General features: G+C 32.0%; 1 protein-coding gene across 1 annotated transcript in view; it reads right to left on the bottom strand.

Moving 5' to 3' along the window:
• The window catches only part of LOC139816147 (trissin receptor-like), a 32,438-nt gene extending 19,762 nt beyond the window's left edge, over positions 1-12,676 (bottom strand). The window contains exon 1 of the mRNA XM_071783515.1: positions 12,502-12,676. Within this exon, the coding sequence (XP_071639616.1) occupies positions 12,502-12,658 (157 nt within the window). The 5' untranslated portion in view covers positions 12,659-12,676. The remainder of the gene's footprint in view (positions 1-12,501) is intronic.
• Between the last annotated feature and the right edge of the window lie 8,052 nt (positions 12,677-20,728).

The raw sequence follows: 20,728 nt of genomic DNA on the forward strand, positions 1-20,728 counted from the left end.
TAAAGATGAAATATAAAACAGGCGATATTAAGAAAATCGGGAAAAACAATATTTTAGAAAAACATTTTACGATAACTATACAATACATATATATTTTCCTTCATTCGCATTACATTCTTTACATTAACAATAAGTGTTTGAAGAATAAAATAAATTGCATTTTTCTAGACAAAGAAATTAAGTTATTTACGAGAAATTCTAAATTTTATTAAGCCGTTCTTTTCACGACATCATAGATATTGTCTACGCCTCTTGAAATACAAGCTACGATTATGTCCATTAAATATTTACCAAGAATTACGTCCCGTTTCTCTTTTGCAATGGGAGGAGGCACTATCGTTTTAACTTTTCTCATAATTTCTATTGAATTAATCTTAGGACTTACCGGTTATACGAACTTTTTGATAGCGTAGTAACTTCGGATAGTCGTGTACGTGACATTAATCGGAAATCGTTTCGTGTTTTACACTCGCCGCCGGATGGGTCTTCGAGCGAAATTTCGCCGGAGCAATCGTGTGAATTTACATAGTGCTATCGTAAAATCGGTTGAAAACATTTATACACAAGCAGAGGATAATTTAAATCCCGCTGCTATTCGACCTCTTTCACTGTGCACCTGGGCAGGCTGCAATTATTTAATCTAACCCTCCTCTCTCGGCATCCTCAGCGAGATCCAATCTGTTTCGCTTGGAAAATCGAGGATAATCAGGAGGTCGTGAGAATCGTCAAATAACGGAATACAAATTTTCGGAACAGCAGGAATAGGTGTTGTTTAATGTAAATCAATAGATAAATAAATAACTTTATCGATCCCTTATAAGGTTACAAGAACTTCCGTTACATTTGTCGCAATATAAAAAGCATAAAAACAAGAAAAAACAGATGTAGGTATATAACAATTATTGTTTAACGTAAATCGAAAGCTTATTTTATTAATTCAGGCAGGTTGCATTCGGGGAGCGCGCTATTAGCGCTATTTGCTTATTCTATCTTTGTTTTACACCTAATGAGCGATAAAAATAGAATGATGCAATATAGCGCTAATAGCGCGCTCCCCGAATGCATCCAGTCTTTTATTATTTCGTGATGGGAGTTCCGGGAAACGTAGAAAAAAAAAAAAACTGATAAAATAAGAAATAAAATAAATTTTAGAAAAGCGTAAGTGAAAGAGGAAAAGAGTGAAGTTATTTTTTCGCGGAAGTCTCCACCCTTCGCTATTTCACTGCATTTTTGCGTATTATGCGTAATATAGCTCCTTTGCACGCTATGTAATAAAATAATCGTGCACCCTATGTATGTCTGCCGCGGTAGAAATAATGTTCGCGTTAAACTTTCCGTGTAGTTTTAATTCTCGCAAAAATGAAGTAGACAGTAGCGAAGAAAAACTCTTCTCAGTGTCAGTCAAATATGCCAATAGAAAATATTTCAAATTGACAATATAATTTCAGTTAAAATAAACTGGAGTTTGCGAAGTCATATTTTATAAGGATTTATATAAAAAGCTTTACTTTTTAATTTTAAAGTTATACTGTAGTTTTTTACCTAGTTTGTTCAAGTTAGTAGTTACTTTTCAATTTTAGTTAAGTCAAATATGTACCAGACACGTGAATGTATTTAAAAATTATATAACGCCATTAAAGAAAGATCAAAACGAATTATAAGGAAATTCGTTTCTTTGCTTTTATAATTTGAACTTAATTTGCAATTAAAATAATGCAATGAATAATAATATCTGTGACAGAACAATATTTGAATTCTTTTACGCTTCAAAGGATAATTTGTAAATTGATAATTGTAATTTGATAATTTGATAAAGAATTAAATAATTCTGTTACTTAGTTCTGTAATTTAGTTATCAACTAAGTCGGGTAGTTTCAACACTTCCGTCAGGTAGTTTCAACAATAATTTATACGTAAATGATATGTATCTTGTTAGCAAATTTGTACTTTCTGTTCGTAAATTTACGTAGCATTTATTCGCCTTCAATTTGATGAATTATTTTAACCACAGTTCTGAACAATATTAGAATAATCTATAGACTGATTGTGAGTTGGGAAGAATTCGTTAATGAAATTAACGAATGTTAGAGAAAAATCAATTTTTCTTGAGAAATATAACTAAATAATCAAATTACTAATGAAATATACTTATCGACGAGATAGAATAATGTATATAAGTCGCACTTTTTTATAATAAACGTTATATATAATAAACGTCAAAAAATAAACGAGCAGAAATTTCAATATTTCACAGAAATTTCTCAGTTAATTTTTGCTTATGGGGGGAAAAAAACTGAAGCATGCGCGTGTGTCCGATGAGCGTCTGCGGTACTTGTCCAATAAGTGTCTCCTGTTCGGATCACCTATTTCCGTCTCTGGCAGGAGCCTTCTTCATCGACATGATGCTACATAGCGACACATAGATTCTTTCGAGAAATTGATTTTCCTTGATAGCAAATATCACTGCAACCTTTATATCGAGCGCGAGTTGAAGCGTGATGCGCTTTGTGTGTTTTTGTGACAAATATCACAATGTATATAAACACGCAACGTATATCATGTAACGTATGTACATATTTCACGATCGATAAGCACTACGGAATGTACACTGAGCGTTATTAAAGTCCTTTGCTTCTGGATTAAACATTTTTAAGCCGACATCATACCTATATAGATCCTTATGGCTGTTAATTAAAAAATCTGAAAGCACATTTTATCGATTATTGTACATAGCTGGTTATTTGATTTTTAACAATGTGCTTGATCTATTTCTGTCTGTCGGAAGTTTAAAAATCTCAAATTTTCAGATACAATTCTCAGATTCCGAGACATAATGCGTTTAAATTGAAAATATCTGGTATATAAAAGCCTAAAATGCTTGCAATCAACTTATCATATATTGCATAGGATTTGCATACACAATATATTTGTATCATCGCTTTTTTAAGACAACTTTTTCATAACAAGAACAGTATCGAATAAATATCCTGCACCTTCAGAGCCACTTGCACAGTTCTCTATTTCATCGTATCGGTTTAAATTTTCATAAATGCGATGTGTTATCGACGCGATTCCAACAAAAACGGATTCGGTTAAAAATTGAGATTCACAAATCCTGTTCGTTTTTCATACTGTATTTCCAGCTCCTTCTTTGGGAATATGTACGAATCGTACCGCATGACCCAGAAAAAAAATGTCGATGTTTCGGAAGATGAAAGTATCGCTTTATTATGAGAAAAAATTCGTACAAAAATATTTCTAGTGTTTTGAATATAAAATAAATTAATAAAATTAAATAAAAAGATATATTTCTAATATTTAATGTTTAGGAATTAATATTTTCTTTTCTAAAATGGCACAAGATATAGAAATTATTTAAGTTCAAATTGTTCGAAAATTCTATGTGCACTTTGCGACTCGCTTGTGAAAATCGCGTGTTGCTTGTCTGAGACAATAGAATCCAAATTGCGACTCTGCAACTTTCGTGCGTCTCAGAGAAGCGAGAGAGAACCGGCAGATTCGAACAGCTCTACGGCGGACGGCCATAATTATTCAAAATTACAGCGTATGAACTTCTTTCTATAGTTTGTAGGTATAATAGATTGCGAGTGGAAGTGACGACGCCTGCGACAATTGTGCAGATCACACTCGATTGTCGGGAAGAAGGAAGGCAGAGGATGTTGCGGAAATATTTTGCAAATTCACGGCATGTGACAGTTGCGTGCCACTATAAATTTCGTAAAATCGCGCAGCTTGTATGTGCGTCCTCACAAACGCGAATATCTCTCACCACTGACAAGAGATTATCCGTCTTTCTACAGAAACATTGTTGAAAATGTCAATTCTGGAAAGTGGAAACTTCGCATGCTTTTCACACGCCGCGGGATATTTTTCAGTTGCACATCACGTTTGCATATTTTTAGAAAGAGTCAGAAAGTTAATTTGAACTAACCAATTTTATTTTAATATACATGTTTAAATCATACTCTTCGAAGGAAAGAAAAAGAAGAAAATAAAAAATTGTCAGCGACTGGTTAAATATCCGAAGTTTAAGTCGTGCGGTGTTCGCGTCAGAGTTCCTGAAATCGCGTGGTCAGCAGAACATAGTAGTGACACGTGAACAGTTTTATCGCTCGTAGAATGTCCTTCGAATTTACCGCATTTCTTTTTATTCGACCGAAAATTGGAGAGAATTTTATGGTCTCACGACAATTATGAACGACGATCCTATATCTTAAGACTTATTTCGCAACTATGTGCATCATGAACGTTTCAATTGAGATCGATTGATCCATGGCGAGACACACGCTCGTGCGAGTTAAATCGCATTTCATGAAAGAGATCTCGTTCTACTGTTAGACACGAATATACGAGGTAGCATGGGAATGTAGCGTCCTCCGAACGTATAACGTGAATCTGATTATTCCGTCGCGTGATAACCAGAGGCGTCTATATGTGGCTTAGGTATGCGTTACATGCTTAAGCGAATCTTCGGGCGAACTAAATGTATTATATTTCGAACATAGTGCACGAAAAGTAGCGTGTTTTACGTATCCGAGAAGTATATTATTGATGATGAGAAAGATAAGGAAAAACAAATTTAAATAAATTGCAACTGTAGATTTTGCAAAATTATAAATAATTAAATCGCGGACATTTTATACAGTTATTTTTGACGGAAAATATTCAAAAGAGAGAATTAATTTCTTCGAATTAAATATATTTATATATGATAAATTCCTAAAAGCAAGGATTTCGAAAAATATTCGCAGGAATATCCGATTATGCAAGTTTTTGAAATGCGACACAAGCAAAGAAAAAGTGCGAGAGTGTCGCAATTTGGATTAAAAATATCTAATACACTCAGCATACTAAAAAGGAGTACTGCTTTTCAGCTTTGGTTCGATAAGCTTAAAGTAGAGAGCCAAAACAGTGTTAAAGTATCATTACACGGAAGCAGACAAAAGTAAAACGCGCGTTATCGCGAAATCTTTATCAGAGATCTCTATGATATTGACGTAAAGAGAAAAGTGAAAACCGGAAGTACCGCATCTTTTTCATCAGAGAAACATGATGAATCCTCGAATCATGGGATTGTAGCGGAAGAGAGCTGCTGGGATAAATATTCTAAAGAATCAGTTTACTTATCGCTTATTCTCTTACAGATTTTTTGTCTACTTCTTTTATATACTTTCTCACGAAATAAATTCTTATTAAATTTTCAACGACCTCCATAAGATAAACTCGGGCAAACTTTATTATTTTACCTCCTTGATTCTTTTCAAATTTTGATCCATATTATTATGTGTATTTGCAATAAAGGATAAATTTAATACCTGATGAGTATTAAATAAAAAATTTTACGGTATTTATATATTTAAATTTGTGCAATCTGTTTCAATTTTATTTTACTTCTTGTTGACCAATTTTCTAAAAATATTATAGAGATAATTGTAGAGTATTTTCTTCGGAGTTTAGCAAGAATATTTTATGATGATAGAAAATAAGGTAAAAAAGAGAGTGTGTTTATGATAAAAATAATGATGAAAATTCTTTAAAGAATCGAGACCGAGAAAAAGATTGCTAAGGGTTGAGGTTCATTGTGTAGACAAAGTTGTCCTAAGACGGTATTTTAATGATGGATGTTAATAATGGGGGAAAGTTTATCTCGAGGAAAATAAATAATATTAGACAAACAGAATTAATCTGTCTTCATATTCTTGGATTAATCAGATTTCTAAATTCTAATCGTACAAATTACGCGAATTTCGCTTTAAATTTTGCATGCATTATCAAACGTGGTCTTTGGGCAAGGATATTGTCCTTTGTCACACGTGAATATTTTATTCAAGCTTCTCTGCTGAATCGACACCAATCGGGTCTTTAAAGCAGCGAATATAAACCCGCAAATGGGAGTCCTTGTCCGTAGGATACCGGACGCAGTAACCGTGTCCAGAATCGCGGATGAGCATTGAAATCGAATCCCAGCGAAAAATAGATTATTTTCGATTGTTGCCCTAAGAACGAATTTCTCCGATTCTATTTCCTGCGACAAGTACGTAAGAGATTCCAACGACGCAGAAATATCCGGACGGGTTTCAAACGACATTTCAAACGATGGATATCATTTTAATCAAGTGGCCTTGCAAGTGGCCGCGAAAGTTATTACACACATGAGTCGCGGCGGTTCATTGTTGGATTAAATCGGAGTTTTAGAGGAAGTTTATGCAGTCGGTTTTGTTTAGTTGGAGCATTGTGTTACCGATATTTTTTTAAATCTCACCGCCGTGTAATTAAACTCTGAAATATTTTGAAACTTGCAAACTTTGCAAAACGTATTTTTCTTTTTGTCGTATAAGCGCACATATAAATATCGGAAAAAATGTAATTTTATATACACATATATAAAATTATATTTTTTCGAAGCAATGCCAAATATAACTTCTAAAATATTGCAATTATAACTGACGCTCGCTAAAACCCTTTTTCTTTCTCTTAAAAATCAACAAAAAGTTTTACTTACGAAATTCTAGCTCAAGGAGAGTTAATTTAAATCCGAAACAAATACCTTTTTGAACAATAGTTACGAGAAGTGTTTGAAATAAATCTAACCAGAAAGTAGTTGCGAGTAGATACCTACTTTCGACAGACGTAAAAAGTAAATAGAACCAGACGCGTTTAAACGGGTAGCTTTCTTCCTTTATACTTTCGTTCTTTATACATCTGATTCTGACCATTTTTATTCTTTTCTCATTAATTAAGTTAGTGTAAAGTTTGCATAATTAATTGGTGCTTCATTGCTGCATGAATAATGCGGCTACCTTAGAAAGCATGATAGATATTAAAATGTTTGTTTTTTGTATACTACACACTCTCTTTTAATAATATTTTAATAAATGATTAGATACAAGATAAAATCAATTTAACATCTATGGTATTGTAGAGAGTTAGGGCGGTATTCAATTATAAAATTTGTCAAAGGATTAGGACATGAAATATTAGAGGTCTTAAATATTAATTATATAAGTCTTATAATATCAAAAGTTGATATTATCATAATCAATATTCATCAATATATCATAATTCAATATTATTCATATTTAGTAATTAGCAAATAGGTTAAAAATTATCCTACCGTGGCGGTAATAAGTGCGTTCCGCGTCAAACGTGTGTCACGTAGTCAGCGGTTTCTACGCAAATTGTACATCCACGTTAAATACACTGAGTATTTAATGTGGCTAAAATATGCTCTCGTTGGCGGCTATTGGGACCGTTATTCGCCGTTTTCGTCGCCGTGGATACGTCCTTTCCAGTGCAATAATTATCATAATACAATATATAAATTGTGATATATATTATCAAATAGCAATTCTGAAGCAATTAAATAATGAAGATATACATATTTATATATCGGCATTATTAATAATTAAGAGATTTCCATTGATATTCAAAATATTCAAATTAATACATATATGTATATATACGTATCATTAAATATTATTTGCATATTATTTGTATTGAATGTTATATGTAATTTAAAAAATGACTATAAATAAATAACTTCGATAAACATCAATGCTTCTTGTAGAGCATTCTTGCCATTAAAAAATCTAAGATTAAAAATATTCAAATCTACCTAAAATTAAATTTTAAAACCTTTCAAAGGTTTTTAAAAAAGTATTTTTGAGAACATACGTAGTAAAACGCAATGCTTCTTGCGGAATATGCTTACCATTAAAATTTAAAATTAAAAATATTCAAATCTACTTAAAATTAAATTTTAAAATCTATCAAAGGTTTTTAAAAAAATATTTTTGGGAACATACGTAGTAAAACGCAATGCTTCTTGCGGAATATGCTTACCATTAAAATTTAAAATTCAAAATATTCAAATCTACTTAAAATTAAATTTTAAAATCTTTCATAGGTTTTTAAAAAAGTATTTTTGGGAGCATACATAAACACATTTATTATTTAATTACGCACGTACATTACATATTATTTAATAAATTAAACAATATGTAATGTGCGTAATTAAATAATAAATAATTAAAAGTGTATCGAAAGATGTACAATTTATTGCGAATGTAACATATTTATCTCGACAATTAATTGCAAGTTTGTTATATATTATTTTTACGTTTTCTCCTTTTAATTATATTGGTATTTATTGTGGAATGTGTTATTTTACATGTAACAGAATAAACCGTGCAGTTGTTGGCCACTACACAATTATTGGCCATTTAAATTTACGAGCTGCCAATTAGGTTAAAACTTGTGTTCACGCCGTGTTTCGATTTTCTCTATTGATAGCAGACTGCATGTCTTTGTAAAGGAATTGTAAATCATAAGCTTGTATAATAAATCCCCAGAAATAATCCGCATAAATTCCCTCATTATATGAGGGTCAATGAGAGAACTAATAGACGCTAATGTATAGTTGTAACAAACCAATTATTAACAATTTATAATATTTTATAATATTTATAAAGCTTTTAAAAACACATAAATATTTATTTACATTTCCTATATATATATTTTTTCAATTTTCAACGCAAATATTGTTCTGTTTACTCCGTCTATAAAAAAATGTGTTTATTTCGAACATTTTATACATGTATGTTTTCTTTCATTTAACAATGTGCATCGGTTACTATAAATTCCTCGAATTTATCTCGAAGAATTTATCAAATGGACTATTTTTATAGAACAAGTAATAGTATTTCTCTCGAGATTGGGATAACGTCCCGTTTGATGAGACTCTTTTAATGATATTGGAACCATCAGTCTAGAAAAGTTCGTTTCGGTCGAGGCAGCTCGATTTGTTCGTTTCGTCGTCATGCGATTTACGAAACAAAAAGACGCCAGAGGAATCGACGCTTGGTCAGTACACTACCGGGATAAAACGAGTGAAGGAGAGGGAAAAAACAAATTGAAATTTCAGCGTGTAACGATCACGCGCGCACACTGTCTGGGATTTATCGCACCAACGACCGGTATTTGCATTTCCGGCTATAGTATAGAATGCACACAAGATGATAGATCCGGACATTGAGCTCGGAATAATTGAGCTCAAGAATAATTGATCGATGATACAACGAAAGTTTGAGATAATTACGGATAACAATCAGGATCTAAAGATAATGTTTACCTGATGTTAAAAAATTATCCTTTATGTTCTCCGTCTTCGTTACTTTTAGTATTATTATTTATTACTTAAGCGTTATTAATATTTCGATGTATTTGCTAAGAAAAAATTAACTCTAGATTTTTTAAAACAATAATAAAAAATTACGAAAATTATATATATTAAAAAATTTAATTGTATTAAGAAAATATGAGAGAGAGAGAGAGATAAATCAACAATAGTAATCTGTATTAAAAATTGTGAATATATTAATAAAGCAATATTAATTCAAATATTGCTGAGGCATCTTCAATGCAATCGTATACTGATGCGATTTAATTAGCCATTGTCCGCGTAGTCGACGGCGGCATTATCCGTTTTAGGACACGACAGCAATGAGAAAAGTAAATAGCCGCGTTGGTATGTTCGTAATTCGATGGATATTTAATTATTTAACAGTGGATGCATCTGGTAAACACAAACAGTGTGACACGTGTCTCGAATTTCTGGTTTTCGAAATCAGAACACATGCTCGGAAAACACTATCGCGAGTCGGATATATTGAGTCTTGAGTTTTTTTTAGCTAAAACACTTCTCTAAATTTATCACACGAAATTACATTTTAGACTTAGTAACAAAGTATTACATTTCCGAATAAATCTTAGTCATTGACGGCTTCACTGAAGAGAAGATACTCGATACGATATTTTATACGTCATCGAAGCGCGGAGATAATCTTTTTCAGCATCTTGTTAAAATTTTTCTCGCATGCAGGGATGACTAATCTGCAGTCATTTGGGGCTTAGCGAATCCATGATGGACCTAAGCTCAATATATTGCGGACACATGAATTTTTACAAATCATACATACCCACACTTTTGTGAGCAATAGCGCAATAAGTATTTGAGAAAGAATGAAGGCAAGATGCAGCGTTAAAAACTTAAAAAAAATAAAAATAAGAATTCGATCCATATGTGTTTGATAAATAGCAAGAAGTAGAATAGCAAAAACTAAAGCTCGTTATACCTTTAATTTAGCAAAAACTAAAGCTCGTTATACCTTTAATTTTTATCTCTTAATTAAAAAAAGAATTGTTAAAATTTATCTCTTGTCTGAGCTATTCGAAACCGCGATCATATCGAACGCTAGCATTTATTGAGAGCATAAATTCCAGCCGGCCACGAAAGAAATCTCCGTTTGAAGAATTGAATCGACGTTTCGTTCAACTTCGCTATTGCCCTATCTAGCAAACTACAGTTACGTTATTTACGAGTGGTCAGGAAGAAATACGGTGTATCACGTGGACTTCGTTACAGATCGCGTCAAAAGCAATCGCGCGCATTATATTTCACTACTAGCTTTAAGCTTAACGGCGTTGCCCATCGAGGAATCCGTGAAAACATATTTTACCCCTTTTCACCCCGTTAGGAATCGAAGTTCTAAAAACCCCTTCTTAGGGAGTGCTTACGTCACGGAAGGAATATACTTTCCGAATTTCACGTTTCTAGGTTTAGGGATTTAGGCTGGGCGTTGATGAGTCGGTCGGGACATTTGTTTATATAATATATAGAGATTATTAGTTTATAGAGCTTGCTTTTCCCAATTGCTATAACACACAAACATGTTTAAGACTCAATAATTATGGACCTGCATTTCTGTTTTTCTAAATTTTCTAAATTTTACGCTATTTTCGGTACTTTGCATTTCGTATTTTGCCTGTCTATTCACTATGCATCCTGTTACTGAGTTTCATTAATATGCGCATGGCCATGCAACCGCATCGTGTTTCTCGATTGTTCTAAATCGAGTTGCAAGTAAAGATCATCAATCATCTGACATCGAATCGAGAGTAACGCGAAAGAGGAGATTCGGTTGTCAATCTTCCGACTTTAATTTACATTTATATTTACAGTGTGGTAACAGCATCCGTATTTTTATTAGGTTTCCATATCGTTCACCAAAAGATGCTTAGCATAGATCATTGATAACACTTTTAACCCGAGAACGGGCATACTGGGGCTACTTATATCTCAGTGTCGAAAAAATAAAGCTCACGTCACAGTAATTTTAATGTGCTTCTTTCGTTTTTCAAATATTTTTTAAATTTCTCCCGGTTTTTCCTTACTTTTTTCGGAAAAATGTTGAGTAAATCTATATATGTATACATATTGTCCTCAAATACTGATAAATTATATTAGAACAATCCAAAATATGCAATATGTAATTAATAACAATGACTTTTAATTGGGGTGTAAAAGTAGTCCCAGGTGACCGTTTAAAAAAAAATGAGGCGCCGGCCCGTTCTCGGGTTAAATGCAATTTCGAAATTATCAGTGATCATAATCGAATTCCGATATTCTCGAAATCCACACGGAGTTGTTATCGTGAATCTAAAATAAAGCCATTAATTATAGTCACACCGTAATGTTCGTTAGATATCATCAGTATATACTATAGTATAAAATAGAACTATCGGGTGGTGTCTTTTCGGATCTTCTTTGTTATTCGAGATGTTTTTTTAATTCAATGATAAATTAAAAATTGATATATTCTTAAATAAAAAATCGTGACGGTACATCGTGGATAGCAAACTCTTAAAATATTCAGTATCAAATACAAATTAAATAGCATCCAGCAATCGAGTCTAGTAAAATTTCCGTTGAGATTGAAGTAGCTATCTCGCCGTGTCGGGTCAAATTCTTAGAGACTGCTCTAGTAACTGGCATTGTCCGGATAATTGGACGTCATTCTCATCCACACTTAGCGCGGGCCCGTAAATGCATCGACGACTATGCTTAGGACCGGCAAATTACTGGGAATCTTCCTCCCTTAAAAGCGATCGACTAATATCTCGCGTTGATTACACTCGCGCAGCGGAAACGATTGACTATTTAATGGTGGTTCCGCGTAATCGTACGGTAATCCGTAACGGTGGCTGTTCACGTCTCTGACTGGAAATGAAATCGTCTCAACAGCGACATATCTGCATTTAAGCAAAAAGGAGTCGCAAATTGCAGACCCGTTTCGCATGAAACGCCGCATCCTTTGCTTCGGTTTGAGATAGACATTGATTAAACCTTCCGTGAATTAGGAGCGAGATTAACCCTTCAACGTGCGAAGCGTGCAAGTTGCAGAGACACTCTCATCATTTTAACTAAATTTCTTATAGATGTAAAAACAGGAAGGATTTAAAACGTGACAAATTAATATCTTTTCAAATAATGGTCACAACTAATGGTACATCTTTTACGATTAATAATATATCTTTCTGTAAAAAGATATATGTATGTATACATATATTGTACATTTAATGTTATCATCAAAATTATTGCTTAGAGACTAATTAAATATGCGAAAATATCGAAAAACTTACCGAAAAAACAGCAGACGAATACAATGGTGTATAAAGTGATGAAAATTACTTTCACATCAGTCCTGTCGAAGATGTAATCTTCACTCAATGACACATTGTAAAGCAGAGTTTCGTTGTTCGTGTAGCTTTCGTTGTTGCTGATCTCGTAAGAGATCATATTTCGATCGTTGAGAGTTCTGAAACAAAAAAAGTAAATTTATCATTCGTTAGTGGTATCAAATCGTAAGTTAAAGAAATTGTGAAAAAATCAATTAAAGTAATCTACAGAAAGAAAAGTGCATACGTCTCAGGTTCTTCATTTTAACTAAGTTTTAAACTTTATATTTAAAAAGATTGAGTAGAAGAAAAATTCTCTCTCTCTCTCTCTCTCTCTCTCTCTCTCATCTCTCCTTAATCTTATCCTTAATTTCTTTTCAAGATAGTTGTTGGAGCAAAGTGTCATAAAATTTGTAGTTTATAAACTCTATGTAATCACGTGGCAAGACAAGAATTAGTTATCAAGTATCCGCACGAGGTGCTAAGTTATTAGACAGAAACTTTCTTAAACAAGTTGTACGCCATGAAACCGTCGGATACCGTGTATGATATTTATTACTAGTAAAATATTTATGTTGCACAAAAAACAGCATGTCAGAATAAAATTCGTACATTCATACAAAAAGAATACTAATACATTAGAATGGGCGGAAAAGAACAATCGATCATATGCATTGTTTTAACGCAATTAATTATCTTAACAAATATCAGTTAAAATTTTCAAATTGTTATTTATCAAGTATTATGATTTCTTCACAATTTTTTAAACTATTGTTCGCTAGGTTTTTATTAATATCTTAAGGTCTTAAGATTAATTCTTGTTTTACTTGAAGTGATTAACGATGTAAGTACTTATATTGCAATATTTTTTAACTTTCTAGTACCTACAAAAAACCTACAGTTACCAAACCTACACCTACTGACTAAAATTCAGTTTCTAATATAAAAAGCTACTTTTTAAATTTTTTATGCTAGATTCTATTTTGTGAAGAAAATATATACGTGAAACGGCTGTGAGAATAATAGAGTCATCCAGTTTAACGTTCCAGTTTCGTTTTAAAAAGAAAATATAATATACGGGAAAAATATAATATACGAAGATCAGGCAGCTCGATAATACAGCGGGGAGATCTGAAAAGTCGAATTTATGTGAAAGAAATACTCACTACACTACAAGTCCAAGTTATTTTAGCTGAAGCTCTTCTTACACATTTCTTTCCGTTTTAAATCACGTCATTTAACACGATTGAATGTATTAATTTTTAATTTAATACGATTAAACGTGTTAAATATGACGTGATTTAACACATGAAGAAACATGTAAAAAAGAGCTTCAGTTAAATGTGTCATTTTTAGACGTTTTAGACGTGTAAAAATAACACACTTGGATTTGCAGTGTAGCCTCGGTCTTTTTCATGATAATACAGCGGAATAAAAAATAATCTTCAAGGGTATTATAAAACTGGTAAAGTGTGGTAAAGTGACCGTTGAGAGAAAAATGTGTTCATCTTTTCCAATTTAATTTAATCCCAGGTTATTATAATCATAATAATAAATCATATAATGTAAAATAATTATTAAACAACTACAAATATTACCTACTATATCTTAAAATATTTTAATAAAAAAAGTTCACTAAAAACTTGAAGATAAAAAAATTAAAACAATTTATTTATCTTATTAAGGGCCGGTTATTCCAACCAGTTGGTAAACTAACTAATATATAGTTAAATCATATATATGTCTTTGTTTATCCTTTACATTAGACAAAGATAGACATATGATTTAGGTAACTATTAGTTAGCTTACCAACAGGTTGGAACAACCGGTCCTAAGAGTACTTCTCTATTAAAACTAAACTTGAGGAATTTGATACAATACCATATAATGCTATATATACATTAAACATTATATCTTTTATAACATTATGTATAACGTTACATAATAAACACGCAGATCTTGCGCTGTAAAAAATGGAAATTCAAACGTTATTTTGACGATATTGTTATGACATTTCCATTTCTGGCTTACAATCTTTACGTAACATAAAAATAAATTAAAGAATATGGCACACACGATTTCTTGCTATTATCTCAGTATCCAATTTTTATGTGCAAACAAGTGTTGATTATGATTTCTGATCACACGATTGCGTATACCCACCATACAAATAAATTCGTCCGGGTGTTGAAAGAGACGAGAGTTTTACGGATTTATTGGGGCATCCTGAAACGAATTGGAAGATAAAAATGTTTTATAGTACCCCGATAGTACTACAATGTGTTTGCGATATACGTATACACATTCTCGTATTTTTTGCGATAAATTTTATAGAATCGCGGGATTTTATAGCAGGCGAAATATAGCACTTACACGGTTGACGACTTTTAGTAAATTGTGACATGCCACGTGTCGACAGAAAAATTCTGAATTTTTACAACTCAATACGAGACGTACCAATAAACAAGGTCGAGCGCTACCATGCATTTAATTATCCGTCTGCAATTGATAGCATTGAGTTAAGTCGAGCCATTAATTGTGCGAATAGATGGACAGATGGGGGACAGATGGAGAGTGCCTGACCTATTGAGCCAGTTTCTACCTACTCTCTGATCAATTTTAACAAAATCATGAAGGAATATAACATCTATAATTTTACAGTTTTTAAATTATACATATAATGTAGATATTATAACATATTATAATATCTACATTTAAAACATAATTAAAAATAATAAATTTTTCAGAAAATACGTACAGTAGATAAAACTTTATTAATTCATTTATTGCTGTCATTTTATATCTACAAAGATATTCAATAAATGTAAGAAGATATAAAATAAAAAACTAAAACTGAACAAATTTCTCTCTCCCTCTCTCTCTCTCTCTCTCTATCTATCTATCTATCTCTCTATCTCTCTCGCGAGATCTATTAAAATGAACAATTTCGAACATCTTTTTCATTTGGAACAAAAATTCAGCAGCGCAGGGAATAATGGCGCTTCCTGTTCTTAAAAATCTGTATAACTGTGGATTTGTGACAGAATATGCGGCCTGAGGCTATGGCGCATACAGCACCATGCATATACGAAGCGCACATTCGTCAAACTCATCCTTTCCTTCTATGTAATACGCAGCTTGACGCACATGTGCCATGTAAAAGAATGCACATATGAGCCAACGGTACCGTAATTGTACTTGTTTCGTGTTTATTACGTGCTCGCATGATGTTACGCGGAAAGCGTAACAGAGAGATACGAGGTGACAGGGCTACGCTTACAAGGCAAATGTGATCGTTCAATCCTATAAGCGAGCGGATCGACCGGAAATAGGATTATCTCTTCCGAATGCGAGATTGGGACAAGGACGTGCGATAGGATGTCATTGGTTGAAGTGCGATAAAGGGCTGAAGTCAATCGGCCGATAGCGGGACATGGCGTGTTTGTTGCAGTACCATGCTGGTATCTCTATGCGTAATAATTGAATTACATCAGGCACAACGTAATATCCATTTTTAGTTAGATAATTTTTATTTAATAAAATATTTAAAAATTGCATGTGTAAAATTGAAGCAATTTTTTATTGTAACACATGTGTGTGTTGCTTCATTGAATTCAGATAATCATATTTATAAGAGGAATCAAACGTATCAAACCCTTCAATTTGTAGAATTTGTTTCCGCGACAATCTTGAATTTAGTATCTTCTGCTTCTCAAATGGAATTCTTTATACTGATTGCAACATCAAGCGTGAAAAATAACATTTTTATTTCTTTCGTATTCATTCCTTGAGTTCCAGTTTCTTTTCTTGTAGTTCCGTGACAAAGACCTTCGAGATATATACGTGCGCATTAAATTATAAAAAAACTTGAGTTCTTTCTTCTTCTTCGTAGGATAGAACGGGTGGAACGTACATACAAGTCGTTAATGAGGATACACTCGGATAACAATTAATATTAATTAATTATACAGCGTATTTCGCAAACCTACTTCACTTCACTTTCAAAAAGCGAGAAGTTGCAAAAAGAAATACAATATATAAGATACTGAATTTGTCATTATATTACTAATTTATTATGCAGCTCGTAAACGCGCGTTTATTAATTGCAAGATAAATTATTTTTTTCTAAATATATTTTACACTATCATTATAAACGTAACATTTTGCGTTACCATCGATTATTTACTGAATTCACCGATTTAAGCTCGTTTTATGCACGGATTTTTCAAACAATTTGAAATTGATATTTTCAATATCAAAGCGCTATTATTAATTTTGGAAATATAGAACATTAAAAATGTCAGTATTTAAATTAAGTTAGCAAATAGATAACAGTATCTTTGTCGTTCACAGCTCTCTAAGTTTTTTGTTTTATTAATTGTAAATATATTTAAAAATGACCCTTTTACTATTTTATAAAATAAACACTAAATCTTTTGTTAGTAAAACTTTACATACATTAATTGTGAAATATGAAATGTAATTAAATGTTTATTAACGCAAAATTAATTTTATAAAATAAATAATATTCTAAATAAGAGATTTTTTTGGAACAAGCGTATAACATGTGTCGCAACATAAAAGAGGAAAATTCGATAAAGGAATAAGTAACAAACGCAATTTGAAATTGTAATTCTTGTTGCATATACATACGCAAACAACAAGATTAAAAGAGTATATGAGATTATTGAATTTTCTCGTAATTCATTCTGCTCTGCATTTGTCAATTTGTTTCCTAAGGCAATTATTACATCGTTGACCTGGCTAATGCAAAAGGAAAAATCTATTTTTACGAAGAGAAAAGCGCGTACCCCATCGTCATTAATGACCCCAATTATTTTAGAAAGGATCGCAGTATTATTTAGTTATTTATCATCATGCATAATTCAGTCGGAAAATTAACGCTCTACGATATAAATGCACAACGAAACCTGGTTTTTCGGTTCATTTCAAGAGACCTTTATCTTGATAAAAAAGCTAATCTACGATTAAAATATCTTAATCGCATTTATTTTAATTAACCAAATTTTAATATATTAGATAAATCTTTCTATATAAAAGAATTTTATAAAGATATTTATCAATGCTTATCGCATACTCTTTACAAATTAAATGAGATTTAAAAAGCTCTTTTGTGCTTTCTTATTGAGTATAGAGCTTATTTGCACAAAGCCATGTGAGCGCGCTGCAAAAAGTTCCAGTTGCAGCATTTTATAGGAAAGTCTCAAAAAGAGTCGCTTTTATCACAAGTACGTCGCAAAACGACGCAGCTATTACCCGATCGAATTTTTGAAATTCTATCTATTTTTTAATTGAAGTCAGAAAAGAGATTGTAAGAACCGTGACATATCTTCAAATGTCCATCCATGCGTGAATGCGTTCTACTGAAAAGACTGTACTCTCACTCTCTCTCTCCATAATAAAGCTGTCCGTTCAATGCAACGTGACGATAATCCAAGCTTCTTTCCGCTTTTCTCGTCCGAAGATTACGCGATTATCTCTGAATAGCGATGACATGTATGTTGAACGAATACATAACGTTGAAGATATTTTATGGAATCTTAATCACAAGAAAAATGCTGTGGAGGGGTAAAACCATAGTGGTGTGAGTCAAATTTTTTAAAATATTTGACTTACACCACTGTGGTTTTTACCTCTCTCCATATAATCATGCGTGTTCAAAATCCATTGGAAAAACCGATAGTGACAGATCGGATATTATGATTGAGTTTTATTCTGTCATGTGCGAGATAAACATGATCTATACGAGAATGTGATAAGATTAAATGCAAAACTGGAATATTATTTTACGCGATTGACACTACGATCAAGAATATCGATTGATTTTAATCATACGATATGAGAGATATACTTTATTTTCATTAATTGTTATTTTCGTCAAATAATAATTCACAGCTCGTGTATCTTGGGTACTGGAAAAAATATATAGATTAGAAGTGTTTTCTTTTGCATTGCGTGAAAGTGGAACATATTTTTTCCGTTTCATAATTTTTGCGGTTGCACGGAAAATACGGGCTAAAAATGGAAAGTCTTCATTCATAGAAGCAATTATCTTCCTGTTTTATTCGCGTTGTTGTCGGTTATGGAACCAAGGAACGTAAGAGATATCTCAACGGGAACAAAAAAATCTCTTACTTTATTTAATTAAAAGATTAAGGACTAAGACGGATGTTTATTTACTATCATAACTTTGGCACTCTGGAATGTAATAAAAAGATTTCTGCGTTACATTAATGAGTGGATGATGTTGAATTCTTTTAATTGCGGAAGAATTTCAAATCCGAAAGTTATACGGAAAAAAAGAGAGAGAAAGATAAAGAGATGAGTGATTTACATATACATTATTTTTACCGCGAAAACTAACCGCAATAAATCTTTAAGAAAATTTCAAACATTGAAACAGTTACTTTACTAGCTAGCTTTAAGTTTTTCAAGGAAAATATCTTAAGAAGAATTCTAGAAATTGTAAATAAAAAAAATATATTTATTTATTAAAATAACAATCAGATTCAATCAGTAAGATTTTCAAATTGAAAGTCTAAAATTAAAATAAAATTTAACAACAAAGATGCTAGTTACATACATACAGTTATGTAGAGTATTGATCTCTCGTCTCTCTCACCATGATACGCGCAATTTCTATTTACGTTAGAAAAAAGACCAATATATCATAGAAAATACCCATATATTACGAGCCACAAATAATATTAAGTGACAAATAATATTAAGTGGTTAGAAAGTGCAAACTGCTATCATGAAATTTAAACAACAAAAATTGATTTTTAATAGAATGCTTGTAGTTATTATTATACTTTTATATGTTATTACATTTGAGAAAGAATGATTAAATATCTATTTTTAACTAATATTTTTTGTTACAATCTTCTTGTTGCAATGTTCTTTTCCGAAAATTTTCACACCTTTTAGAGCAAGTTTTAGAGTGTTCCTTCAGGTACAAAATTGCTTAAGGAAGTTTTGCTGTACGTCGCTTAGTTTTGCCCCCAGGAAAGGAAAAGTGACGCAAAGACAAATTTTCAAATTGAAAAATGCCGGGGCAAACTCGACACTTTACCTGATCGATACAATTTGATCTGAAACTTATTTCTTTTCAGGATTTATTCAGGAGAACCTATATTTCTTTTATTTTATTATACGCAGGCTGAAAAATGCGTTATTCGTTCTTCCAAAGTATTAATTGTATTTTATCGTCGGAATTTTTATGTATTATTTTCATTTTTACGCTGAAGATGACACAAAAAAAGTGTCGAAACGTCCGAATTTGTATTAATTAATATATTTTATTATTGACTTAAATTTGATTGCGCATTAATTACCGCGAGTGGCTCCGATTGCCTCTATCACTTCCTTATTTGATTTATTCAGAAGAGCCTATATTTCTTTTATATTAACTTATTTTTTATTGTCTAAAACTAAAAATACATTGTTTATCGTGTATTTAGAAAGTATAAAAATTTGGAATTAAGTAAAACATTCATTAGAAATAATGAGAACAAAAACTGTTGAACTTTTAATTATTTTCATCTAAACTCATGTCTGAAAAACAATTTATGCAAGTAAATTCGCGATCGGACGTGCGCACACATTTGTCATGAGTCATGAGCCATATCCCAGGTAGCACATACACGTTTCAGAAATGTTTTATGAATGTTTTTCCGAAACGTCTTATAACCGATTTCTAGAAACGTGTCTTATATGAGTAAAAATGTCCATTCGAAAAATGTTTGATGGAACATTTCTTTTCCGATAAAATAACGTTTTAGAAACTATTATAGAAACGTTTTTTTAATGATAAAGAAATTTTAAAATTTCTACTTTTTATGTCTTTTGAACGTGTTTATGACATCTTTTATGCTGGGTCTACAATGCGAGTCGTAAAGTCGTGAGTCGCAAGAATTGACCAATCACAGTCGATTATTCTCCTCAAATTCGACTGTGATTAGTCAATTCTTGCGACTCACGATTTTGCGACTCGCATTGCAGGCCCAGCATTAGACATGCGTGAGAATGTTCTAGAAGCTTTATGCATCTATTATACCATCTATTCACGGCGTCTATTCTTTTTCGAAGAAATTCCTGAAATGGTACACATTCGTGCAATAATATATGTTAACTATATGATACACTATATATGATAACACTATATATGATA

This window comes from Temnothorax longispinosus, chromosome 7 (assembly GCF_030848805.1).
Source record: "Temnothorax longispinosus isolate EJ_2023e chromosome 7, Tlon_JGU_v1, whole genome shotgun sequence".
Taxonomy (NCBI): Eukaryota; Metazoa; Arthropoda; class Insecta; order Hymenoptera; family Formicidae; genus Temnothorax; species Temnothorax longispinosus.